Raw genomic sequence first — 27990 nt, 5'->3', positions numbered from 1 at the left:
AGCTAAACTGCACATCGATTGTACGCCTCCATGTACACAATTTTTTTATAACAGACATTGTCTAAATTTCTAAAAACTCTCATAAGAGTGATTCACGTTGAGTATTTGGAGTCTGGTTCATGCCGCTCGAGCGAAGAGACGCTTCGCTCGAGCGAATACAAGTCAGAGAGCTTCGCTCGAAGAGAGCTCGACAGACTGCTCGAGCAGAAGCAAGTCAGAGAGGTTCGCTCGATTACCGCTCGACTCTCGGCTCGAGCGGAGGGAAGTCAGAGAGCTTCGCTTAAGGAGCCGCTCGACTCACGGCTCGAGCGATTGCGGGAAACAGGTTCGCTCGACGCGGGCTCGACACGCCGCTCGAGCGAACGTCATTAATTCTGCAATTTTAGGGTTTCCGCCTTACAACATATAAATAGTGTTGTTGTTTGACTTGTACTGTATGACTGTGAACAGTAGCCGTTCTACACTATTGTATTGTGATTCCTCAAGTAATACAAATCCTCTGCAACTCCCGTGGACGTAGGCAATTTGCCGAACCACATCAATACTGTGTCGTGTGTGATTGCTTGTTTTCTCGTGTCAATATTCACTTTATTGTCATCGTTTTCACAACAATTGGTATCAAGAGCCAAGGTTCGGGTCTGAGAAATACGATGGCTGGAGAAGAAGTGAAAGTATCGGGGATCGAGAAGTTTGATGGCACGGATTATGGGTATTGGAGGATGTAGATAGAGGATTACCTCTATGGGAAGAAACTCCATCTTCCATTGTTGGGGAAGAAGCCGGATAGCATGTCAGTTGCTGATTGGACTCTGTTGGATCGACAGGTCCTGGGGGTCATTCGTCTAACCCTGTCGAGATCCGTTGCACACAACGTCATCAAGGAGAAGACGACTGCGGATCTCATAGCGGCTTTATCAGGTATGTATGAAAAGCTGTCAGCAAATAATAAGATACATCTGATGAAAAAGTTATTTAACTTAAAGATGTCGGATGGTACGTCTGTTGCACAACATCTGAATGATTTCAATACTATCACAAATCAATTGTCGTCTGTTGAAATTGAATTTGATGATGAGATACGTGCACTGATACTATTGGCATCACTGCCAAACAGTTGGGAAGCCATGAGGATGGCTGTTAGTAATTCTGCTGGTAAGTCAAAGTTGAAATATGATGACATCCGTGACTTGATTTTGGCTGAGGAGGTGCGTAGGAGAGATTCAGGCGAGACCTCAGGTTCGAGTTCAGCTCTGAATGTCGACTCTCGGGGGAGAGCACAAGACAGGAACTCAAACAGAGGTAGATCAAAATCAAAGAATAGGGGCAAGAGCAAGTCAAGAACTGGTCAGCAGGCAATTTGTTGGAATTGTGGCAAAGCTGGCCACATAAAGAGGAATTGCAGAAATCCCAAGAAGACAGAGAATGATAGTGCTAATGTGGTAACTGAAGAATTACAGGATGCACTATTGCTTGCAGTCATAGTCCAGTTGATGACTGGATACTTGATTCAGGGGCATCCTTCCATACATCTTCCCATCGGGAGATAATGCAAAACTATGTTGCAGGTGACTTTGGAAAGGTGTATTTGGCTGATGGAGAAGCTTTGAACGTAATTGGAATGGGAGATATCGACATTGCACTCCCTAACAAGAACAAATGGACCTTGCAAAAGGTCAGACACATTCCTGAGTTAAAGAAGAACCTCATCTCTGTCGGGCAACTTGATGATTGTGGTCACTCAGTGGTGTTCTCAGATAGCACCTGGAAGGTCACCAAAGGGGCATTGGTACTGGCTCGGGGTAAGAAAACTGGTACACTCTATATGACTACTGGTTTGAATAACACTATTGCCACTACCGTTGTAGAGAACACAGCAGACTTGTGGCATTGCAGGCTTGGTCATATGAGTCAGAAGGGCATGAAGGAACTTCTGTCTAGAGGCAAGCTACCAGAACTGAAGTCAGTTGATCTCAGTATGTGTGAGAGCTGTATTATGGGGAAACAGAAGAAGGTCAGTTTCTTGAGGAGTGGTAGAACACTGAAGTCAGAGAGACTGGATCTTGTGCACACTGATGTGTGGGGACCTTCCCCAGTGGCATCCCTTGGAGGTTCTCGCTACTATGTTACATTTATTGATGATCACAGCAGGAAGGTATGGGTCTATTTTTTGAAACATAAATCTGATGTATTTAATGTGTTCAAAAATTGGAAAGCCATGATTGAGACTGAAACAGATTTGAAGTTGAAATGCTTGAGGTCTGATAATGGTGGTGAGTATATTGATGGTGGGTTCAAAGAGTACTGCGCAACTCAGGGTATCAGAATGGAGAAGACCATTCCTGGGACACCACAGCAAAATGGAGTTGCTGAACGTATGAACAGAACCATAAATGAGCGTGCTAGAAGCATGAGGCTGCACGCTGGGCTACCACCTACTTTCTGGGCAGATGCAGTTAACACTGCAGTATACTTGATAAACAGAGGGCCATCAGTTCCTTTGGATTGTGGGTTGCCTGAGGAGACTTGGAGCGGGAAAGATGTCAAATTTTCTCATCTTAAAATATTTGGCTGTCTTTCTTATGTTCTTATTGATTCTGATGCTCGTAATAAGCTTGAGGCCAAGTCAAGGAAATGTTATTTCATTGGCTATGGAGACGAGGCATTTGGCTATCGTTTCTGGGATGATCAGGGTCGGAAGATTATAAGAAGCAGAAATGTGATCTTCAATGAGAAGATTGTGTACAAAGACAAGTCTAGTACAGTTGCTGAAGCAGCTCCTCAGGAGTTTGAGTTTGTGAGTTTGGATGATCTACCAAAGATCACAGTGCAGTGCAGAGATGTGAGTGACGGGGAGAGTGGGTCCAGCACACCCATTCCCATTATTCCGCAGTCAGATCCAGAGCCGTCCACTCCAATAGCTGCAGTTCGCAAGTCAGGTAGGACTATTCGTCCTCCACAGCGTTTTTCACCTTCTTTGAATTACATTTTGTTGACAGATGGTGGAGAACCACAGAGTTACCAAGAAACCTTGCAAGATGAAAATTCTAGCAAGTGAGAGTTGGCCATGAAGGATGAGATGGATTCCTTGTTAGGGAATCAAACATGGGAGTTGACAAAACTTCCATCAGGGAAGGAGGCATTACACAACAAGTGGGTGTACTGGGTAAAAACTGAGCATGATGGCAGTAAGAGGTACAAGGCCAGACTTGTTGTAAAAGGCTTTCAACAGAAACAGGGCATTGACTATTCTGAGATTTTTTCTCCTGTGGTAAAAATCACAACCATCAGGCTAGTCTTGGCTATGGTTGCTGCTGAAGATCTATTTCTTGAGCAGTTAGATGTGAAGACAGCTTTTCTTCATGGAGATCTTGAAGAAGACATCTACATGCACTAACCTGAGGGGTTTGTGGTACAGTGAAAGGAAGGTTCAGTTTGCAGATTAAAGAAAAGCCTGTATGGCCTGAAACAAGCTCCCAGATAGTGGTACAAGAAATTTGATGGTTTCATGTGTAGTACAGGGTACAGCAGATGTCAGGCATATCATTGTTGCTATGTCAGACAGTTTAACAATTCTTACATTATTTTGCTGCTATATGTGGATGACATGCTCATTGCAGGGGCCAGTATTGATGAGATCAACAGTCTGAAGAAGCAGATGTCAGAGCATTTTGCAATGAAGGATTTGGGAGCTGCAAAGCAAATCCTTGGCATGAGAATTGTTAGAGACAGAGTCAGAGGCACTTTGAGACTCTCACAGGCTGAGTATGTGAAAAAGGTACTCAACCGGTTTAGTATGGACAAGGCCAAGCCAGTTGGCACACCCTTAGGGAGTCATTTCAGACTCAGCAAGGATCAGGCACCAAAGTCAGAAGAGGAACAAGACTATATGAGTAAGGTTCCTTATGCCTCAGCTATTGGGTCACTTATGTATGCTATGGTTTGCACTAGACCAGATATTGCCCATGCAGTGGGAGTTGTGAGTAGATACATGAGTAATCCTGGAAAACAACATTGGGAAGCAGTGAAGTGGATTTTGAGGTACTTAAAAGGCTCCTCAGAAACGTGCTTGTGTTTCTCAGGAGAGAGCTTAGAGGTGCAAGGCTATGTTGATGCTGATTTAGCTGGAGATATTGATAGCAGAAAAAGTACCACAGGGTTTGTTTACACTCTGGGTGGTACTGCAGTTTCATGGGGTTCTAATCTACAGAAGACAGTTTCTTTATCTACTACAGAAGCTGAATATATTGCAGTTTCAGAAGCTGCAAAAGAGATGGTTTGGATACAGGGCTTCTTGGAGGAATTGGGTAAAAAGAATCAGAATAGCACTCTCTACAGTGACAGTCAGAGTGCCATATTCCTTGCCAAGAACCCAGCATTTCATTCCAGGACTAAACACATTCAGATCAGGTATCACTTCATACGATCTTTGTTGGATGATGGACAGTTTCTACTTGAGAAAATTTGTGGAAGTAAGAACCCTGCTGATATGTTGACAAATGGTGTTACACTTGAGAAACTGAAGTTGTGCGCAACTTCAGTTGGTCTTCTAACGTGAAGACAGGAGCTGTGAGTTGCAGAGGTGGAGGATATCATGTTTGAGGCAGGGGCGACAATGTGAGTGTACCAGTCTCCAAGTGGGAGAATTGTTGAGTATTTGGAGTCTGGTTCACGCCGCTCGAGCGAAGCGTCTAGCCGCTCGAGCGAATACAAGTTAGAGAGCTTCGCTCGAAGAGAGCTCGACAGACTGCTCGAGCAGAAGCAAGTCAGAGAGGTTCGCTCGATTACCGCTCGACTCTCGGCTCGAGCGGAGGGAAGTCAGAGAGCTTCGCTTAAGGAGCCGCTCGACTCACGGCTCGAGCGATTGCGGGAAACAGGTTCGCTCGACGGGGGCTCGACACGCCGCTCGAGCGAACGTCATTAATTCTGCAATTTTAGGGTTTCCGCCGTACAACATATAAATAGTGTTGTTGTTTGACTTGTACTGTATGACTGTGAACAGTAGCCGTTCTACACTATTGTATTGTGATTCCTCAAGTAATATAAATCTTCTGCAACTCCCGTGGACGTAGGCAATTTGCCGAACCACGTAAATACTGTGTCGTGTGTGATTGCTTGTTTTCTCGTGTCAATATTCACTTTATTGTCATCGTTTTCACAACAATTCACTCTCTGTATAAAACAGAAATAAAAACCATCACCATCTCCAAAGGAGGAGGATATCTCAGACCACCCCATCCTCCAAGGAGGAGGGGTATCCAAACTACTCCATCCTCCAAATGGGGAGGGGTATCCAATTAACCTACCATAGACATAAATTTAATAGCTTATTTTTTTTTATTCACCCCATTCTCAAAGGAGGAGTATCCAAACCAATATTGCTATGGACATAAGTTCAATGGCATTACATTTATTAAAATCTTGCAAAAAGCAGGAGACACTACACAACAAACAAAAGCCCTACAAACACCAATAAAACCCTGCAAAAAGCATAGGGACACTACATACAAAGAGATTATATAAAAGTAAATTTATAAATTGATATAATTTGATGTGATGTGTTAGATCTATTTTACATTAAAGTAACTTTACAGTCTGACGTATTACATCAATCCACATCAATTTGTGAATTTATTTTTATGTAATCGTTTTGTGGCTAAAATATTTCTCTTATTATTTTTACTATATATAAATATAGTAAATATAAATATAGTAATATGTATTAAGTAGAACTTTTACTTAATACTTTGTATAAATTATAGTGTAGTAAGGTGACTATTTTATAAGTTGCTTTGACAATACAAGTCTCACACTTAAGTAATATGAGACTCTTGTATTGCCTTGATATGCACTAATAAATTTAAAATTACATAGTTTTAAATTATAGTTATATATATAAATTTAAATTTACAATTTGTCAAAATATGTTTTTGATCACTTTTAAACTTAGGAATAATTTTTGAGCCTATTGGATTATAATCTATTATTAAAGTGGGCGAAGAGCAGGATGGATTGAGAGTTTGCTCCCACCCCGGGATGCGGAGGATGAGGTCCAAGAGTGAAAACCCACCCCCCGCCCATTGGGAGGTATCTCGTCCCGTAGGGTATAGGTAGCACCACTAATTTTAGATAGGGAAGGGGACTTTTGCAAGTGGTTTCTGTATATTCACATAGATATGGATCTTCTTTATAGACAAGCTTCTGTTTAAATCAACTAGACAGCGACTTAGAATTTGTGTACTCTCAAGATTAGTCGAAATTTTGTCCCGTATACTCGGTGCCGATAAGAAAGAAAATCATCTAGAAGCCAGAGCTAGAACAGTAAAAAAGTTGGAAAAAATTGACAGGGGCTTAAGTTTTGTGCTGGTTCTATGATGATTGTTGCTTTTTGGAGTTTATCAACAACGTGTTTCTGCTTATGGATAAGCCCTGGTTTACGAAAACGCGTTTCTAGAGCCCTTCACATATTTACTTCCGCTTCTCTTCAAACAGGTCATACGAGTTTCACGTTCGGTATTGCCAACTTCCTCTACTTTTTTATATGCCAAAAACTCACTCTCACAGGTGACTTTTCTTGTGATAGCGAAATGTATTAAGAATTAATTAAGACTCTTACGTCATCCATTTTGTACTCAGTTGTCAATTCTCATTTATTGTTTTCAAATTGATATATCTTTTCTGTCATGAACGTGTTTCATCACCATCACCTTATGATCACCTGTAACTAAAGAGTAGAGAGTTTGGAGGTTCGAGGAAATATAAATCCGACACCAAATTAGCGAGTTAGGATTCGGAGTTTGATTCGTTTAGTTTAACAGATTGTCGTTTTAGGCTTATTTGTATAAGACTCGACTCGACTCGACTCGATTCAAAATTGATTCAATATATTTAGAGATAACTTTTATCTAACATGAATTATTAGATGAGAGTTGAGAGGTTTGATCTATCTAATTAAATGGATTGAATTACAGTTAGACTCATATACAAGTTGAATCTAACTGTAGATTCATAAAAGGATGAAAATATGCTAAATATGGAGACAAAAAGCCAGAAACTGAAGTTGGTCTTGATTCTGCTTCAGACAATGATAAAGCAAATTCTGTAAAATGACTTGTATTAGTAAAAAAAAATAAAAGGAAAGAAGAGCAGGGGGCTAAGTAGACCACATGACCTGTTCTATGTATTCTGTTTGAATGGGCAAATATAAACAATAATCCCACTTTCATAGATTTTGAAACATAAGAGGGACAATAAACTCAGTAGCTGCAGAAGTAGATAAACGCACTTGAGCTGTACAAAGGGCCTTGCATTTGTTTTCTTTAAACAAAAAACCTTTCTTCTATGTCAATTCAACTCGAAATGCTGCTTTCCTCTCTTCAAACCACTTCATCTTGAGGTAGGATTGGCACAAGTTCGACAGATTGGACAAACTGGTGTCTTCAACACCCATGAATCTATGCACTGAACATGGAAGCTGTGTCTGCAATTTGGCAGTAATCTGCACTGATCACCCATCTTGAAGTTCTCCAGGCACACAGCACAATCAACTGAGCTAGTATTCCCTTTTTCTGCTACCTTGTACTCAAAGCAAGGAAGCCTTTTCAGATCATCGTTGGACATTGTTTTCTTGTCATTGCCGATTGTAACCATAGTATGATTATGGTCATGATCACCTTGATTATTCCCTCTCCTACGAACTCTCCCAGCAATACAAACGTGTATTACTATCAATACAACAATACCACCAAACAATAGCATCACAGAGATGAATATCTCCATTACCTTTAATATCTTTCCACAGAAGCAGAACAAGTTTGATTCTTCTCAGAACAGTTGAGCTAGACGTCTAGCTCTCATGCCAAACACTTCCAAGATCCCAATACCAAACTGGATTCTGTACTTTTCAAACACAGGGACCCAGAAACGCAGACTTGTCATGCATCAAAAAACACTGTTTCAATTGCGGCCCGGCTACTATAAACTCCTCCACTTATCACGAGAAAAGCTGAAAACAGATATTTTGGAGGGTAAGAGTTGGTAAAGTAAGCAGAAACCGAAGTGGCATTTGGCTACAGGTAAATATCATACGGAAAGTAAGGTGAGACGAGGTGATTTTAGATGAGTTGAATAAAATATTATTTTTTAATATTATTATTATTTTGTGATTTGAAAAAGTTGAATTATTTATTATATTTTGTGTAAAAATTTAAAAAAATTATAATGATAAGATGAGATGTAATCGTTTTTCTATCCAAACAAACTTAAGTTTGTCATGATCAAGTAAGTTTATTCCATTTGTTTGGATGTTTATGTGGAAAATTTAATCACTAAACTACAGAACTTGGAGTATTAGGAGTTTACTGTACCTTAGGCAGTCCACACAGTTTGTGGTTAAAATGATTTTAAAGAGTTCAATTCATTAAATGCCTTTTTCATTTAGTAATTTAGGTCAACCACTGAGAGACCCAATGTTGTACTATCAGCCTACCTTTCAATAGACCTAAAAATTGGTTTGTTACCAATAAAAGTAAATTATTTAGGTGGCAATACTAGTTTACTATTTTCTTTTCATTTGATGGAAATTACTATTTTTTCACATATATATATATATATATATATATTTATTAAAGGAGAGAGATGATATATATATTATATTCTTATTTCACTTTCATCATATTTTTTTTTTAATGTGATCCTTTTTTTATTATTTTTGGATATTAAAAAAAAAACCTCAAAGATTAGTAAATGGTGCCACCTCGTCGTGATAAAATAAATGGAATGATAGCGCAATATGTAGAATTTGTGGTTTGTTTTTGGAATATCTGTGACTGAGTTGGGCAATTGGTACCAGAAAAGTTGGTAATGCGTCAATCTCAATAGTCATGAATATGTTTGAAAATACAGGCCTCATAGCACTATTAATTTGGGTCACTGTCTCACTTTATAGGAAAAATTTTTCCACCACAAATGATATTTAGAGTCGTGGATGCGTAAGCATTGTATAATCTTTTAAAAATAATAATAAGTAAATACAAAACTCATATGAAAAGAAATCTAATTTTTTAATAGTGAATTCTAATTTTTTTCAAAACGATTGTATGACGTTTGCGCATCCCATAACTGTATTTAATATTACTAGTTTCCCTTTACTAATTTGACAATTAATAATGTCGGTTTAAGGTCTCGTTTGGAATTTGGACTGAACTAAGATCAACTCAGTTCAGTCTAATTTTAAGCTGAATCTAATATCCAAACACTCAACTCACTAAACTCATCTCAATTTAAAACCTCTTTACATACGAGATTCACAACCTTTTTCAACTTCTTATAAATACATCTAAACTCATATTAACATTCAAACATATCTAAACTTATCTTAGATGGGTCCTACTAAACTCACTCCACCATCTTAACTCATCATTATTAATAAAGAATTTAATAATATCTCAATTCAATTCAACATCCAAACAGGCCTTAACCCAATAAAACTCTAATTCCTTTACCTTTTATCTCGAGATAAGGTCCAACCCATTACGCCCTTGGCCCAATAAATCCTACTTACGAGTGGGAATTCAATTCAATGGGACATTTCAATTTTGGAGGACGTAAGTTATAATTAATTATTTTTATTTTTAAATCTTATTGTTCTCAATCACATCAATTAACATGATACATTTTAACCTCTTAAGTACTAATTTCATTATTTAAAAAATCCGTTTATAATATTAGTGTGATTGAAGGATGACTAAATTCAAGATAAAGAATAATATATTTATGTGAAAGGAGAAAATCCTTTGAATTGGACTAAAGACAGGGCCCAAGTTAAAACCCAGATATAAGGTCTGGGCTGGATCGGGTTGAAGACAAGGCCCGAATTAAGGCCTAGATGCATAATATGGATTGGGTCAAACGGTAGCACCTGGGTTAAGGCTCGGGTATAAGACCTGGATCGAATCATGCTTACATCAGGAAACAATACTAGAAATGCAGGTAAGGCTTAAAAGGGAAGGAATATAGCATTCAATGCCAGATGAGAAAACTTGCGGCAGTTCACACCCAACATTAATGAGATGGAAAGGGCCCAAGACAGAATATACACCGCATTCAATGCGGCCTAAGGCTCCAATAACACTTAGTAGCACTAAGCACTTCATAGCTTGGCGAACTGACAGCAAAAAGATAACTCGGCGAGTAGAAATCATGAATATATGATCTCTTACTATGCAACACTCCATTACTATTGAGACCAGGTTGGCAAGTATAAATAACACAACTTGCAGCACACAGGTAGGTAATCTAATACTATCATCGTCAACATACTTAATCTTCATCCTCAATACCATACTGACTTAAGTATTGGAGAGTCAACGGACACCGAGGTCTCCCTTTGTTACTGTGCAAGTGATCACAAGAATTATGTCCGAGTGTAATTGCTCTGACTCCGAAACACAACATCAACAATTTCAATCACAAAAAAATAAATCTTGGAATTAACTATTCCAAATGGATTAGAACACCCCATGGGTATGGCTAATGTTGAAGTGCCAAACCAAATATATTCTGCATTTAAACTAAATCTTGATTCCATATAATAAATTAGGACTAGTTTAGTAATTCAGTGCGTTTTTTATTGTTATCTTTATGAAAATACAGGAACAAGATTAATAGATTTAGAACCATGATGAATAGAAAATTCTAATAAGTTAAAAATATAACCATGATTTTTTCTTTAAAAATAATTTCTTCTAACTTAAACTATTAAGTTGCCATGTATCCTTTGAGAATTATTGAGCTAGAGACTTAAAAAAAAAAGAATAATTATATTAGTCCTTTTTCCTTTATATTTAAAAACTCTCATTTTTTATCTGACATTGCTAATCTCATTAAAAAAGATGAAAAATTCTTCTTATCAATCACTATTCACTACTCCACACTCCACACCTTATGAAAAACATCCACATACCCTATGATAGAAAAAAAAAAAATTCTACGTCATGTATGAGGTGTGTGATGTGAATAGTTGCTGATTTGTAACAAAACTCAAAAAAGATAAGTGTCTCTCATGTGCTTAAAGCCACACAACACTTATTTCCTTTAATCCAATTTGGAAGAAATTAACTTGCATTATAAATTATAAACACAAGATTTTAAACTCATAAAAAAAGGAAAAAAAAAAAAAGGTGAATTTCTAATTAGTAATCATTAATTCTAATTAGTTTGTGACAATCAGATCAGAATAATTAATTCAAGGATAAATCGAAAATAAAGGATCAAGTTACAAGTGTGGAAATAGTGGCTATATATACTAATTCAAGCACGCAGACACAGCAATGGATGACACATTTTTGTTCACTAATTACTAATGAGTAGTATTCAGTGGAACGTGGCATTTTGTTAATTTTCTAGGACAGTTATCATCATCCGTGTTATATTGCTACAAAAAATGAATTTAGGAAGATTTTGTTTTTGTGGGTTTTTCGATAAATATAAATAAATAAATAAAATATAAACTATACTAATTTATTCTTCTATTTTCTTAATAAATTCGTTTTCTTGTTCAAAGTATCTCTTATCTTTTTCCTGGACAATATTGCAGCAAGTATGGTTGACACTGAGACAACTAGAACCATTGTGGGTGTCCTCGGTTAGTAATGCTTCAAACCTTCTTCATTAATATATATGCTTTATATATATATATATATATATATATATGTTTTAATTTCATGTTTTGATCATCAGAGCATTCATTTTGTCGTGTAATTTCAATCACAGAATTTGAGGTAATTTAATGAAATTACCTGAGAAAATTTAAGGGATGTTAGCTTTCATTTTATCAAAGGATTTTCTTTTTCTTATCTTTGATGATAATGAAATGAAAATAATTAGAGGAATTGCCAGTTTTTCTGGATATATAAGAATGATCTCAATGCATGTAGAACACGATCAAGCTGATGAATAGAATGATATATAGCTAGCTACTCATTTATTACTTCATTGTATCATTGCTACATCATGTCTTTCTTGGCCATGACCATTTTTCTGGGTAAGCAAAGTATAATGGAATTGGTGGTAAATTAAAGGAATCAAAGAGACTCTCAGAACTAGTTATATATGTTAGGTAGAATTATATATATATATATATATATATATATATATATTTATATGCATATTCATTAAAACTTCAAAGATGAAATTAAAAGCATCGATAATTCGAGGATGCAGATGGAAGATAATCTATAATCCAATACACAAAGCTAAGCCATATGATATATAATTTGTGAGTAATTCTACATATATAACCATGAAGTGCATAAACGCAGCGTAATCACTTTAAAAAAAAAGTAGGGTCTACTATTAAAAATTAATTTTTTTTTATATGAGTCTCATATTTTATTTATTTTTCTCAAAACAATTACGCGACAGTTGCATTGCAACTATCTTTCCTCGTAATTTAATATTCCTCAAGTTTCTCCTTTTTGTTTGCAGGGAATATTCTCGCTCTTGGTTTATTTGCCTCCCCAATGTAATCTCTCTCGCTCTAACTCAAATATGCATGGAAAACGATTCATTCAAGTTCAATGTAAGGGTTTCAAGTGGGATAATTAATAAAGACAGACACATGAAGTAAGCTATACAGTATTTATGAGTACTACTGTCACATCAAATGCTCGATAAATATTAAAGAGCTCACTCACTTGATCATGTCTCTGTAATTTCCCGCTTAAGCCACCCGAACTTGAGGGGAATTTGATTCCAAACATACACATGATGATTTTTTACATATACTAATTACCCGTAGGCTGATTTTTATATGCTCCTAATAGTCATAGTAAAATGGTGAATATTAAAAATGGCAGCCCAACATTCATAAAAATATACAAGGCAAAATCAGTGGAAGACTTCAAGCCTGATCCATACTTAGCAACAGTACTCAACTGCGCAATGTGGTGCATCTACGGTCTTCCCTTTGTGCATCCAGACAGTTATCTTGTCATCTCAATCAATAGCGCTGGCCTTATAATCGAGCTCATCTATCTCGTCATCTTCTTCATATATTCTCCCTTCTCTAAGCGTGTAAGTAAATCAAACCACATAAACATCTATATATATATATATGTACGTACGTTGGTTTTGCTGCATGTTCTTCATTATCTTAAAATTAACATGTTTTTAGTTTTGTTATGTTTATCTTTCAGAGGAAGATCATCATTGCTCTTGTGATTGAAACCATCTTCTTTGTCTGCGTAGTCGTCATCACCCTGCAAGTTTTCCATACCACCAAAGACAGATCCATGATAATTGGGATATTATGTATTATCTTCAATATCGTGATGTATGCTTCACCCTTGACAGTCATGGTATGTATGTATGTATGTATGTCTCCTCCGATGCCATGTATCCACAGGAAATTTATTTACTACTTTACTTTAACTTGGATCTCTCTTTTTTATTTTATTTTTTTCGCTTTCTTTGTGTTGGCAGCGCATGGTCATTAGAACAAAGAGTGTGAAGTACATGCCATTCGCTCTCTCACTGGTCAACTTCTGCGATACTATTGTTTGGATGATTTATTCCCTCCTAAAGTTCGATGTCTACATCTTGGTAACTCCATGGATCGTTTTATTGTTTTCCTGCTATTTAACTTGAAGCCTACAGCTAGTACATGCCTCGCAATAGAAAAATTATATTTAGAAGTTGTATGTATGACACGTTCTCCATATATCTAACACGACAAGATTTAAGTTGTAAAATGATATAATTTTAAACTTGTCTTGCAAATCAAATTATGTTGCCTTGGCGGTATGGAAGGTGTGGCTTGCAACTCAAAAAACTCTAATGGCACATCACATTCTTTTGTCAGTCGAGTCGAGTCGAGTTGATTACTTTGTGCGGACACAAAACTAGTTTAGTTTTGTTTTCAATTCAAATTAGGGGATTTAGATACAATTAACGTGCCAAAGGTTCTTTGGTGGCTTCGAGGATTAGTAGGCAAACTTAACATATTCTTAATTGTTTTTGATTTGGTGCTAGATTCCCAATGTTTTGGGAGCGTTTTCGGGTTTGGTGCAGCTCATTCTGTATGCCATCTACTACAGGCCGACCCAATGGGACACAACAGCTCGTGAGACCCAACTCTTTTATGCATAAGAATCTTAATGCTATTCCCAGTTCAATTTTGTAGCCGTATTCACTTTTTTCATGTGTCTGCATAAGGTTTTACACTTCTTCAAAACACAGAACAGTTCCCACATACCAAAATAGAAGAGAGATAAAAGTGATTTGATTAGAAATGTCAAGTCATCATGAAATTACTGTACATGGATCAGCAAGCAGGTCGTCTTCTTCTTCTTCTTTTTCATTGCAGATTTTGTAACAAACGACAGGCATGACTTCGTCAGGACATGTTTGTCATCATCTGGCAGGTTTTAAAAACTGGGGCTGGTAAACAATACCCTTGATTTTAGCATATTCTTCCTTAAATTAAAAATAAAAGAGCAAAGGTGGTAAAATGTGCTGGAGAGGCATTACAGGTAATTTAAGCTTATTTCATTATACTGATCCAATCATAATCTAAACTGTCAAGCTTGCCACTGAACTGTTTATGGAGCAAGCTAGAGGTGATTTGAGATAAAGAACACCTCAGGAATGACTTTGTTTTTTCCTAGAGATAAAGAGACGGGTTTGGGAAGATTTGAACTATAACAACAATTGATTTCACTCCATCATCCCAATGCATATAGTGGATTCAAATAACAGTGAGGTTCAACTTTATATATTCAATGATAATTGATCAAACTATATTAATGGGACATCCATCTTACAAAGAGGTTGCAGGGCCAGTCCAACAACCAGAGTATAATACACATTGGGGAAATTCAAAACTTATTTTGACAAAAGAAATATACATCTTGAAAGGGAAGCAAAAACTTTGCAACATCCAACAAAGTGAGATGTAGCACAGCTCCGCCATCACCGTCTGTTTTCTCGCATCAAGATATCCCAAGTTTTGTTATCTTCTGTGTAACTACAGTTGGATCTCTCCAGTCTTTGAAATAATTACATAAAGTTGTTTATGAGGACCAAAGAATTTAAGGTCCACGATACTTGCGGAAGCAAACACAACCTTGGGACTGATCGAGTGGGATCATACCTCCGCCTTTAGATGTATCAATGGCCTCTATCATGGAAACTACCTCTTCCATCTCTGGCCGCTTGTCGGGATTGGCATCCCAGCAGCGCTTCATTACATTTGCCAGGGAACTTGGGCAGCATCTTGGTATCTCTGGCCTCAGATTCTGGGATTTCATTATGAGAACATCGCCCAAGTAAATAATTAACTATAATGAATTAGACTTCCTTAAAAAAAGAAAAAAGAAAAAAGAAAAAAAGACTCCTGAAGAAAGACTCGACACGTATAGGGTAGAATGAATTCCGATAAGAGCTGATGACTTACCTGCCGAACCACAGCTGAAGTCACTTCTGCGAAACTAAGGTCAGGATACGGCATGTCACAGCAATATATCTCCCACAAACAGATGCCAAAACTGTACACATCACATTTCCTGTTATATGGATTGCCATTGAGAACCTGTAAACCGCATACAAGTCAATGATTAGCTCTAAGTTACCTAGAACACAGATAATTGTGTTAGGCAGAAAAAAATGGGAATGTGGTGTGCTCCTTAGTTCTTATAATGAGGTAATTCACCTCGATAGTTTCATGAGTTAAAGGTGACAGGTAATCTTGAGACAAATCATTAACTGTATCTTGGTTTTGCTGGAAATTTTTCTTATGTAAGATCTACCATTTCTTTTAAGTCATCCTTCAAAACATGATAAATAAAGAAGAAAATTTTACCTCCGCAATTAGAGGATTAAATAAAAACAAGCTCTGTGTTTTCGATCAAACAATCCCAAAGCTGCTCGCTAAGGTATAGTAGCTTGGTTTTGCTAGAAATTGTAGCTTGGTTTTGGTGAAAAGCTTATTATGTATGATCTAGTATTTCTTTAAGCCATCCTTCAAAACATAATAAATAAGAAGAAATCTTTATCTCCGAAATTATTGCATTTGAAAATAAATTCCCCGTGTTTTGGATCAAACAACCCCCAAGCTGCTCACAATGTAATAGTGAGTTAAGGTAATTCTGAGTAAGGTCTTAGCTAAAACAATAGGGCCAGTAATTCAACACCTCCATTGTACTCACAGTGATGGAACCAGGAGTTTATGTTAGAGGGGCCAAGCCAGATAATTCATTCTACTATGTAGAAAAATATGATAAAAATTTAACATATAAATAATGCACTTTTATACAATTTATGTATCTTAAAAAGTTTACACATTAAAGTTCACCAATATGTGTCTTAATGTGTCAAGAATGATATATCATTGAGATAACATTTAGTTACCCATTAGTCATACAAAAGGAAAAAAAAGGAAGATTCTAAGTATCTAAAATAGAAGTTTGCAGTCTTTCACAGAAATAAAATCATCAAGTATTAAATCTAAATCAAACTTCTTAGCAATTTGGGGTTTACATAGAACAAGTGTTTTTATTAATTATTCAGCCATGAAAAATCTGAAAATGGAAGGTTGCTTTTAGCATAATTTGTTTTTAAAGAAGACTTTTTTCAATAAAAAAAAAATTGAGTAGCTGAGCAGCTCAATTGTTTGATAATTGAGGATAGAAAACATGACAATTGCTTAATAAAGCCAGAAAAAAAAAATCTTTTGTTTGTTTCTTTTATAGGGTAGGTGAAAAGTTGTGTGATTCGTGCCATTTTCTCTTTGATGTAATCTGATTGTTTTTTCAATAACCTTTTGGGACAAGTGGTGATTTCACATGTTATCAGAGAAGAGGTCCTGAGTTTGAACCCTGACTATACACTCTATCTCATTTAATTAAATATTCCAAGTGTTGGGCCCACTTATTGAGAGAGAGTCTGGTCCACACGTGATGGAGAGTGTTAAGAATATAATACAAATATTAAATCTACATTTTCCTATCAACTTAAACTTTTGGACTTCATAGTTGGTCTGGATTTTTTTAGTGAATTTGGGCCTATAAATGACAGATGACTTAGTAGAAAGTAAAAAGGAGATGCCATTACTCTTTTTCTTTGGGGAGGGGAGGTGCTTGGCCGCCCCCAGTCCAAATGTGGGTCTGCAACTGTGTACTTATTAAAATAACCATCATCGTGCTAACTGCTATCGGAAGAACTCCTCTTTGCAGAGACAACATAGAGCCAGAAGTGCCTATTTTTTAAAGTTAGATAAAACTGAGATTGATAGCTTTGCCCTAAGAGAGGCATCCACTTCATAATAAAGGAATGTTTTTTTATAATAAAGGAATGTTATGGATGTATATGCTCTCTATTTGTTCCCTAAGCACAAATAGACAAAGAATCAACTAGAAGTTGTTTGCATAGTTTTGAAGTCTTAATTTGAAAATTAGCACTTAAATAAATAGACTATACCTCAGGAGCCATATAACCAAGTGTCCCTGTCTCCCCAGTCATGTCATTAGGATTTGAAGCCTCAACACGAGCAACTCCAAAGTCAGCGATTTTTACTGTACGTGTCTTGTCCAATAGCATGTTCTCTGTCTTTACATCTCTGTGAACAATTTTCTGCGAGTGAAGGTAACTCAACCTACGAGATAAGTGCATATTAAGCTTTCAAGTGCCTTGTTAGAAAAAATTACAAGTCATGTGTCATTTTTGAACTGGAAACCACAGTATTATGAAGAACAAAAGAATTGCAAACACTGAGCAAGATACAAATGGTGGGTACCCCCTAGCAAGATCTAGTGCAAGCTGGATGACGACCTTAAAAGCTAGCTTCCTTCTCCTGTTTTTTATGAGGTAAGATTTCAGAGCACCCCCAGGCAGATATTCCACAACAACACAACAGATATTACTTGGCATGCCAATTTGACCATTATCAGTTTGTATCTGTAATTCTGATGAGCCCATTGTTGCCCCTATAAACTGGATAGTAAAAAGACCAAAATGTCAAATAAGACAGAAACTACATTGAAGGATGACAGAAATATTAATAATTTCGTCTATTTTCCACGAAAACAGAAAAAAAAAACCAATTGAGAAAGGGGGAAAGAAAAAGAATTAACCTGAACTGTATGTACTGCACAGTCATAATAGCTAAAGCATCCAAATGCACCAACTCTTTTTAATCGTCAGACAGCAATAGTACTTGAATTGCTACTATGACATCGGGAGATGAGAAATGCAGCCCAGAATATCAAATTAACGAAAATGAAATTCCAAAGGGAAAAAACATGTTTTGAGGCTTCCTTGGTCGATAACATTAGCAGCCCTATACCCTGCCTTTTCTTTGTCCCACAAGAAGCAAGGCTTCCCGCCATGGTCAAAACTTCAAGGTTTGTGCTATTAGATCCAATGGCCAAATATTATATAAAGGAAACACAAAGGGAACTCTGGATCACGAGGATTATATAAATACACATAAGGCATTGCCTCTCCTATATCTAGACATGGACACCCAAGTTACATGATATAGAATGGCATCAAACATTTTCAACAATAATTGAAATTCGTTTTCTTCCCTTAATTGTTCTTTTAGCACTGGTAGTGGTTACGTTCTTGGGAACCATTTCTCAATTTGTGTTAGCTTCAGATGCTGACTCCAACATGCCTTTCCAAGTCTCTCACTTCCATGGAGATCAATATAAGGAGCAATTTAGGTAGCTCAAACACGTTAACCACTTTTTCCAGCACTTTTTTGAGCTTTGAAGGAGTAAATTACAACAATTTTAAAGAAATGGAGCAGCATTTTCGATTGTAGCCTGCATGTTTGATACAGATATTTGGACTAGGCAGCAATACTTGAGTTTGTTTGATTCAACTTAACCAATTCAAGTTGGTCTAATTCACTCAACAGTTTCAAAATGAAAACAATATAGGAGATTGCTTATAAGAAAGGCAGAGGTGCCTCCCATCTATCTGAAAAGATCTATTATGCAACAAGATTAGCTATCCATAAAGCCTGTACTCCTCAGTTCCATGTCCAGAGTGGTTTATCTGGAGAAACAGGGCTCCTCCCAAAGTGGCTTTCTCCATGGGGACAGCAGCACCAGAGAAAATCCTCACATTGAACAACGTGAGGAGATGTGGCATCATGGTGGTATATCAGTATTGGAGGTGTAGGAAAAGTGAGGAAATGTGGACCATCTACTTCTACATTGTGAGATAGCTAGCACCCTTGTGCTTTCCTTGTGTTGTTGAGTGGGTTCAGCCATACTTCCTGTGTACTGGGAGAACATCTGTCTCCATTATTAATAAAATTTTATCTTACTCATCGAAAAAAAAGTTCCATGTCGACCTAAAGTCCTCAACCATCTTGATCTAGTCAAATCAAGAGAAGAAAGCATCCTTGGTCCCACATGGTATTTATATGACAACACACAGTTGGCTGATTGGTTTCATGTATCGCTCAATAATGCTTAAGAGTTGCACGACATTTTGCCATGATGCATACCAAATCCCAAATTAGATTAACCTTTTTGAAGAGTTTATCATGAAACATCCATTAGTTTAATTTGTTCCAAGTGACATTGGGTGTTTATAATAAAAAAACCAGCCTACTTGAGATGTATCATGAACCTCAAGGAAAACAAAACTTTTGCGAATGAAGAGGTTCCTAATCCTGGAAAAGAATCACTCCTAAGCAATTACCGCAACTAGATTGAATTGCTGGAATCTAGTGTTTATTTCTTGACTTGATAATAGCTTTGGAATACCACTAAGGAACATATGAACCTCATACTCTTAGATATTCATTTAAATCTGAAGATTGAGGGAAGACAGTGGAAAAGCTTAAATCCCCTGTGCCAAAAAAGCTTTATGTCCAGATTTTGGCTCAGAACAGTTTTTGGCTTCCCTAGTTATGGTGAGTTTACGTCTTTTTGTGTTTCTTTTCCCCCCTAGACGGGTGTTTTCTCTTGTATACACCTTGTGTATCGGGTGGGTTGTGCCCATCTGAGCCCATAATAATTTTCTTACTAAGTAGCCCAAAAATGTGATAGAAGAGCCAACAAAGGAAAAAAGAATATGAAAATCATGAAAATGAATCATTCAATGAACTAACAGAAAGATAATGAAACCAAAAGAGACAACAGATTCACAGTCCATAATTTTATAAAAAGATAACACTAAAATTTTATATATATATATATATATATGTATAGAAGACAGAAAAGATGCAGAACTAGAGAGCAAACCTTAGTAACATTTGGATGATCTAGCTTATGCCACACAGCAACTTCTTGTGTAAAAGCTGCCCTTAATGAAGCAATCTCAGCTTCTGTCCTATGACCCTCCTCACCCCAATCGAGCAATTTAACTAAATATCAAGAAAGAATACAGAACACAGAAAACCACTGTTAACAGCTTCTTGGTACTACCGTTAAGGATATATAACAAATGTAACCCACTTAGCATAACATATTCAAAAGAGGCTAACATAATCTTAAAAAGAAACTCAATAGCTTTATTAAATTGTGATGACGATGAGAGGAGAAAACTAATCGTAATATTTAGATACCACACTAGATTAATTACCATTTTTCTTAGCTGATAAGACCATTTTTTCTAATAAGACCTCAACTGTAGGCAGAGATCACATGAAAGTTCAGAAATACAATAGCATCAAACAAGTATGTACTATTATCAGCAAATTCACTCCGAACCAGTGTACAAGTTACAGATTTCATAAGAGTACAGAATCCCCAATCCCTTCTAGCTTGTAATTAGGTTCATCTCCTGTATACTTCCCGTGGCCTTACCTAATTACGTGGTTTTAATAAATTCTTTTTACTTGTCAAAAAAAAAAATCCCCAATCCCTTCATAAGACTAAATCAAGTTTCTGTTATAAGGATTAAAAATTTTTAATAGTTATTAAAAAGACAAAAAGTAGAAAAAGTACCAAGAGATTGTGTCAGCTAGCCAGTCAGAATGGTCCCTCAATTCGCTATAGGACCGACCAAATTAAAGTATCATATCAAAATCAACCAAATTGATCGAAGACCAGTGTATGCATGTATGCAAAACCAACTGGGTATCATTTGAATTGTCCAATCGTTAAGAAAAGATTAGATTAATCCAAAGAAAAAAACACAAATACTACAAGTAACAACTTTCCATACATAACAAGCTCCTTCAAGAAATGACAATTATGAAAACTATATTAACGGCAGCCCCAGCCACAAGAAGGGAAAAACTACTAGTAAAAAAGGAGAATGGGTTCTGAGGGAAACAAAAATAGGAACGGCGTGAATCGAGATTTCAAGCCAAAAACTAAGAACAAAATTAAAAAGAAACAACAAAATTTGTGTAAAATATAAAATTTGGCAGATTATAATCAACCGAAAAGGAGAAGTAGATATAGAAGAAGAGAAAATAATAATAATAAAAAATTACAAGTCGGGAGAGCGAGGAAGGGAGACAGACCGGCGACATCCTGGCCGTCGTAGATGCCACGGTGAACGGTGCCGAACGTGCCACAGGCAATGACGGCCTTGATGACGAGCTTGGAGGGATCGATCTCCCACTCCTGCCTCTCCTTCTTCACAGTCCTGGAGGTGGTCCTGACGTCAATATGAATACTATTGCTACGAGTATGGTTAAAAGTGCCATCCTCCTTCTTCTTGTTCTTCTCCATGATCCATGCCCTGTTGAGGTGCTCGTCCAAGCTCTTCAGATCAATCTGATCGGCCCTCACAAACCCATCGCTGCTTTTCTCCATCTCTTGGCTTTCTCTGAATCGGGTATGCTTAAAGATCAGAGAGAACAGTGAGAGAGTGCTAAAGGTTGGGTTTTAACCATGTGGGTGTAGATATGGTGGATCGTCTTTCTCTGTGTTTCCACTAAATGTGTAGTTTTTGCTGTGTATGAGTGTTTCTTCCTTCCCCAATTATCACCCATGTGTGCACATGGAACTGCCTGTTCATAACGCGTGCTTCTGACCCACTCTGGTCTACCCCTCTCCTCCCCTACTCCCCGGTACTCTTCTTCCTCTTCCCCATCCCTCTACTATTTAATCATTTTTCTTTTCATTTTTACATGTCTTCTTCTATTTTATTCATTAATTCCATCATTTATATTGCTGAATAAATGGTTATTCCAAAGTTTTCAGTAATCTATCTAGAATATTTTTTTTTTTTTTTTTTTAGTTGGTGGTGTTGTAGCGAGAGCATATCTGAGGCTATATTCGGAAGGAAAATGATAGGGGACCGAAAGTGATATTTTTTGTATTTTTTTATTAGTTAAAAAAAGTAATTATTAGTGAATGTATGCATTTTTTTTAATATTTTAAAAATATATTTTTAAAAAAATACAATTACAGTGATTGGTACAATGAGACATTATTTTCGATCCTCTAACATTGTCGTCCTATTTTAAAAATAGTGGACACTCATAAATGATATAATTAGAGTTTTCTTGAAATAATTATAAATTATAAAAATAATTTCTTCCTCTTTGATAATGCAAGATCTCATTCATCAACCTCTTATTCAATCGAAGGAAGTAATATAGTTATGATTTTTTTGTATAGATCTTATCTCTTAAGCATAACTGAAAGCTTTCTAGATTTAATCTTGTGCAAAATATCACTAATTAAAAAAAAAATAGTATTTTTTATTTTAGATTTTTTCATATAGTCACGCAGACTGATTTACTAAATTTAAGTAGATTTTTTCGTTGAAATAGTAATCTGCTTAAACCGTGTCATATTTGCGGGTGTAAATAGATCAGTAACAAACCTGCTTTACCTCATTCAAGTGGAGTAGTACTTTATATATCTTCAACTCAAGGTTTCAAATGTACATTTAAAGCTTCAATTGAAGGGGGGAAAGAATAGTCTGTGTATTAATACAGAGTCCCGATTTGAACCAGTCAGGCTATTGTTGAGGCCTTAACAAACACCAATATAATTTTGCCACGTCACACATTTCACATAAAACCAAAAGAGGTGCCTCACACTGAAATATGAATTCTGCAGAGCAAAACTTGTAAGCCCCATTGTTCCTCGCATCACATACCTTGAACTCAAGCCGCAACTACATCAGCTCACTCTCCTCTTGCCGTCGTCGTCCATCGCCGCTCCGTCACCCTCTAGTAATTTCGTCGTCACCCACCATCCTCTCCGTCATCCAACACAAACCCACAATCAAACTTCAATCCATTCAAAATCACAATGAAACCTACTCTCAAACTCGCCGCCCACCATCCTCTCCATTGCCCACCACAAACCCATAATCAAACCACAATCCATTCAAAATCACAATGAAACCCACACTCAAACCTGCAATCTCATATCAAGTATCTGTCGTTGGTGACATTGGGTTGACGCCAGAAAGACGTCAACAGCAACACTAGGTAGAGAATCTTGTCGACGGAACTGGGAGGGTCGCGATTAGGGGCTGGCAGTGAGGAGAGTGGCGGTGGAGGGGGCTTCCATGCAAGAATCAACAAAGAGGGAGGGGAGAGAGGCTAAGGGAGGGGAAAGTGGCGGAGAGGGGCCATCGTTGTGGTGGAGGGGGCTGTCATCTGGGTTTCGTGGGAGAGATTGGAGCCTTGGTTCCGTGGGAGTGAGTTGGGGAGAGAAGGAGAGGGCAGCGTGCGTAATACCCTGCAGTGGGGGCACATAGTAGTTAAAGTGAGTTGTCTACGTGAAAGTCACCCATTGGAGGGTTCTTGGTTGGGAAAAAACAGTTGGATCGATTATAAGATTAACTTATTAATATATCTTCAAATCGGTTTTAATTATGAAAAATATTGTGTCCATCGAGAGTGGTCAACGGAGAGTGTCCACCAATTTGTTTTTTTTTTTTTTTTTTACTTAATGATTAAGAAAATATTTTTTAATGAGTTTGTATTTTTGTTTTTTTAATGTTTAAGGGAATTTAAAAAATATTTAGAAAAAAAAATACACATTTGGTGGCCACCCTCTGCGGATTTAGCATCATCCTTTAATTATTTAGTACTGTTTTCATGTCCACAATTTTCTTACACTCAAAATTGAGCAAAGTCTACCAAAAAAAGAAAAAGAAAAAGAAAGGAATTAGCAAGTAAATGAGCCTTTGAATTTGAAAGGAAAAACAAGAGAAAACAAATTGGTTTGATACTAATTATTTTTGGGAAATGCTAAAGGTTTATGGAAGGGCTTTAATACCACCATAATGGCTCGCAGGGTGCTACTATGGGTCTGGGTCATGGTGGCCCGATGACCCACTTCACTCAAGACTCAAACCCCTTTAGCCTGGTAGGGCTCATGTTAGTTTGTTAAGGATATGAATGTTTGTCCACTTATCCTGGGACGGTTGGGATGTTTACTCATTCAAAGTGAGTAAATAGTCTGAATGTTTCGAGGTTTAAATTTTAAATAGTGGGCGAATCAATTAGTTTGGATGATTCTAAGAGGTCAAAAACTTTATTTAAAGAATCTAGGCATGCTAATGAAAGGTATAGAATAATTTGGTTTTAAAAAGATTCTTATTACTGACTTAGGTATTAGATGCACTTCATCAAAACCCTCAAGCCACCTTATTCTTTAGTTGTAGGAGATCAGGAGTGCGTAGTAGTGAAAGGTCCTCAACAAGTCATGTGGATGTTAATTAGTACTTCAATTTCGGATGGACAATCTTATTAATTATTTGCAATAAAATATGTTTTTTGATTTAATAAACAAAGAAGGAGGCTAGCTAGCGACTCATGATCATATATTTATTTATTTTATAAGCTAGCTTGAATTGGAGTGAAAGGAAAAGTAGTTTTCAAGGTCAATGCATTTTTATTATACAACCAAATCAATCTCTTTCAAGATCAGTGGCAGTACTCGTTGAAAAAAAAAAAACATGAAGTAAAGGTGAACCCCCGCGAAGGGCCTTAATTTTTTGGACGGCATGCATCTCTCAAGTAAACATCGTTGAAAAACACACCATTTCATTGTACTATATATCTCTTATTTAACAATATCTTTTACTTAATTTTCTTCAAATAATAATACATCCATCCGTCACAACTCCCCTCGTGAACTTAACGTACAACCTTTCGGCGGCCTAATGGCATGATTTGCCAAACTCGGAAAATTTGATAATTATATATGCATATTTAAGTGCTAAAAAGTTTAAATTAAAGGTTGATGATGAGGAGCTAGCATGTTTGATGATCACGGCACAGGGGATTATTGGGATTTGGCCGGGAGAAGACTATATATATCATATTGTACGTGATCAGCCATTATTTATATATATATATATATATATATATATATATATATATATATATTTATATGTAGGGTTTGAGTGTGATGGAAATAGATTAATAGAAAATTAATTAATGTGAGTATATTATATGGTATGTATATGTGGAAAAATTTTATTCATCATCCCCACACATCATATTCTTTTTTATTTTTATTTTTCTATTCACATTTTTTTAATATATTTAAATATTTTAAAAAAATAAAAAAATACACCAATATATTTAAAATTACTTTCTTAATTATTAAGTAAAAATAAAAATAAAAATAAAATTGCAGAGCAGTCAAGTAGAGTGGTAAGAATTGGTGGGCAACATAGTTTTTTCCTAATTTATATCACGAAATGCATCGCACATCCGATCGAAACAATGCCCGGCCATCTGTTAAGCATGAATCCCTTTGTATGTGCAGTATACTTTATATTTTATATTGTTTGATCATGATCATCAATTTATTATTATTATTATTATTACTAGCTAATTATAAGATCAAATTAAGGTACTCCCTTTGTGTAGTAGTACTATTTTATAAGCAAAACCTCCATTAAGCTACGTGCCTGCATACATGCATCCTGCATGATCCAAATATCAATAGTTCTCTAGCTATCGTCCGATATTGAAACATAATATATAGTTGTTGGTATAGATAACTGTTAGGGCGGCCATGCACATGCATGAGTGCAACCTGTCGGAATGCATGCCCTGCAAATGGGAACAGAAGAAGTACTTGGGCTGGGCGATCCCAGTGATCAGAGAGAGCTCCAACGCTAAAGCGATCAACTATTAATTTCTTATTAGTAAAAGATGATATAATTATGATCATATATAACCCTTTACGTACGTACCTTCGGCATATTTTGGATTCCAGCTTGCCTTTGAAGTCATGGGTTATATATATATATATATTATATATATATCCAACAATTAATAATTTACTCTAGTCGATCCATATATAGGCCTCACCTAATAAAAATTAATATCACCATCAAAGTACGTACATATTTTCTTCTACAGATTCATGTATATTTATTATTAGAATAAATAATATTGGAATTTAACAATTAATCTCCTACAAGATATATAGCGTTTAATTAATCCAAGGGCCTCCAATATGCTTAAGTGCCACTTGAAAACGACGTACGTAGACATGAAAGTGGTTTATGTTAGATATGCTTAGATATATATGAGTTAGCTAGGGTTGTCACAATTTCATTTTCTCTAGAGATCTATTTGTTTAGGGGACCAAACTCTTTTGCATGCCTGTTTGGTTAAGGCTCATCTAGAAACCTCTTTCAATTTTAATTAGTTGAAGTACCTCAAAATTAAATTGAACAAACTTCTTTAAAGTTAATTAATTTGAACCATCGTTTCATTTATGTTGGTAAATGGGTACCCCAAGATCCACGCAGTGTCCACATAGGTAGAAAAGTTACAAGCAACGTTAATTAACTCCCCACCACAAGTAGTTAATTAACTCTTCACCACTAGTAGTTAACTAATTAACCACTTCATCAAGAGACTTTTTAAATAGGAGTCTTACATACGTTAGTTTTTTGTGTGTATGGAAAAAATAAGTGAATGTACAAACAAAGGCCTTCCTCTCTCGCTACAATTTTTTAGAGCAACCATCTTAAACTCTTGATCTTTATGCATGGAGTCATTTTGGGAGAATGTAGTAGCGCCCTCTTAAGTGACGCAGATGTACAATCACAACAATTTGACGTGGGCTGTAAGACAAATAAAGATTCAGGCTTTTGGAAATTCCGCTTTGATTGAGTTAATTCAGATTAACCTTATCTAACATTGGCATCAGAGACTATATTGCTTGTTTTCATCCATATGAATATGATTATATGTTATTTGATGCTTTAAAATGAGTTTAAAAGTATCTAATTGATGATATGCCATAATTGTTTGAGTTTTGGACTTTTCATTAGAGGTTATGCTATGACATGTTTAAGATTAAATTTTTCTAAAGTTTTGTTGCATATAAAGGGGGAAATCCAAAATCCTAATTCTAAAGTTAATGTTTGGATCAAAGTTTTTTATCATAATTTTAACCAACCGTATGTTATCTTCTGACATATCATAAGCTTGTTTTGGACTTAAAATGAGTAAGTTATGGCCAATTGAAATCAAGTGGTCAAAATGAAAAAAAAAAAAAAATAGAAAAATAGGTTGAGAAAGAAGACGATGAACACTAAATTTTTACCAATTCCACTCTTGGCCTTAGAGAGTGCACTCCACCCATGCACTTTTAGCATATCGATGTAGTTTATAAGGTGTAGCTTACAAGTATATCGATGACGTGGCTTCCCTATTTATTTATTTATTTATATTCTTATAAGAATTGTAGTATGATTTTGTTTAGAAATGTGATATTGGGTATGTAATTTTATTATAGAGACCATGTAAAGGGATGTGTTTCACGTATATCAATATACTTTAAGTTTACCTTAACATGATGCATCAAATTACCAATAAAACTTTGAGTGGAGCCTATGTACAATGTGTTTAACGAAACAATTATGAGTTTTTTTTATACTTGATGAATAAATAATATATGCATTAGTTATGAGTTTTTAAGACTTCTCTGTAAATTTTATTCGAAATTAGTTAGATATGGTATTTTAACTTATATAGTGGGAGATGAGTACTAGTTTTTTGTGAAATTTTTTTTCTCACTAGATAGT

General features: G+C 36.2%; 3 protein-coding genes across 3 annotated transcripts; 1 reads left to right on the top strand and 2 right to left on the bottom strand.

The window, feature by feature from the left end:
- Positions 1-7383: 7383 nt before the first annotated feature.
- Positions 7384-7776, bottom strand: LOC121234597 (RING-H2 finger protein ATL40-like). The gene has a single exon (XM_041130597.1). The coding sequence runs from the start codon at positions 7774-7776 to the stop codon at positions 7384-7386; it is 393 nt and encodes a 130-aa protein (XP_040986531.1).
- A 5084-nt stretch (positions 7777-12860) lies between these two features.
- On the top strand, positions 12861-14460 carry LOC121235703 (bidirectional sugar transporter SWEET5-like). Its single transcript, XM_041132070.1, has 4 exons — positions 12861-13071; positions 13194-13355; positions 13480-13599; positions 14029-14460. Exons 1-4 carry the CDS (start codon positions 12940-12942, stop codon positions 14143-14145), a joined length of 531 nt encoding a protein of 176 aa, XP_040988004.1. The 5' UTR covers positions 12861-12939; the 3' UTR covers positions 14146-14460.
- A 294-nt stretch (positions 14461-14754) lies between these two features.
- On the bottom strand, positions 14755-22073 carry LOC121235091 (serine/threonine-protein kinase STY13-like). The gene is made up of 6 exons (XM_041131323.1): positions 21485-22073; positions 20256-20377; positions 17789-17985; positions 17473-17647; positions 15452-15586; positions 14755-15293 (listed from the first exon to the last, which is right to left on the bottom strand). The coding sequence occupies exons 1-6, from the start codon at positions 21777-21779 to the stop codon at positions 15087-15089; spliced, it is 1131 nt and encodes a 376-aa protein (XP_040987257.1). The 5' UTR covers positions 21780-22073; the 3' UTR covers positions 14755-15086.
- Positions 22074-27990: the final 5917 nt, after the last annotated feature.

This window comes from Juglans microcarpa x Juglans regia, chromosome 6D (genome assembly GCF_004785595.1).
Source record: "Juglans microcarpa x Juglans regia isolate MS1-56 chromosome 6D, Jm3101_v1.0, whole genome shotgun sequence".
In the NCBI taxonomy this organism is placed as follows: domain Eukaryota; kingdom Viridiplantae; phylum Streptophyta; class Magnoliopsida; order Fagales; family Juglandaceae; genus Juglans; species Juglans microcarpa x Juglans regia.
The sequence above is the reverse complement of the archived record's forward strand: the minus strand, read 5'-3'. Positions and strand labels throughout refer to the sequence as shown.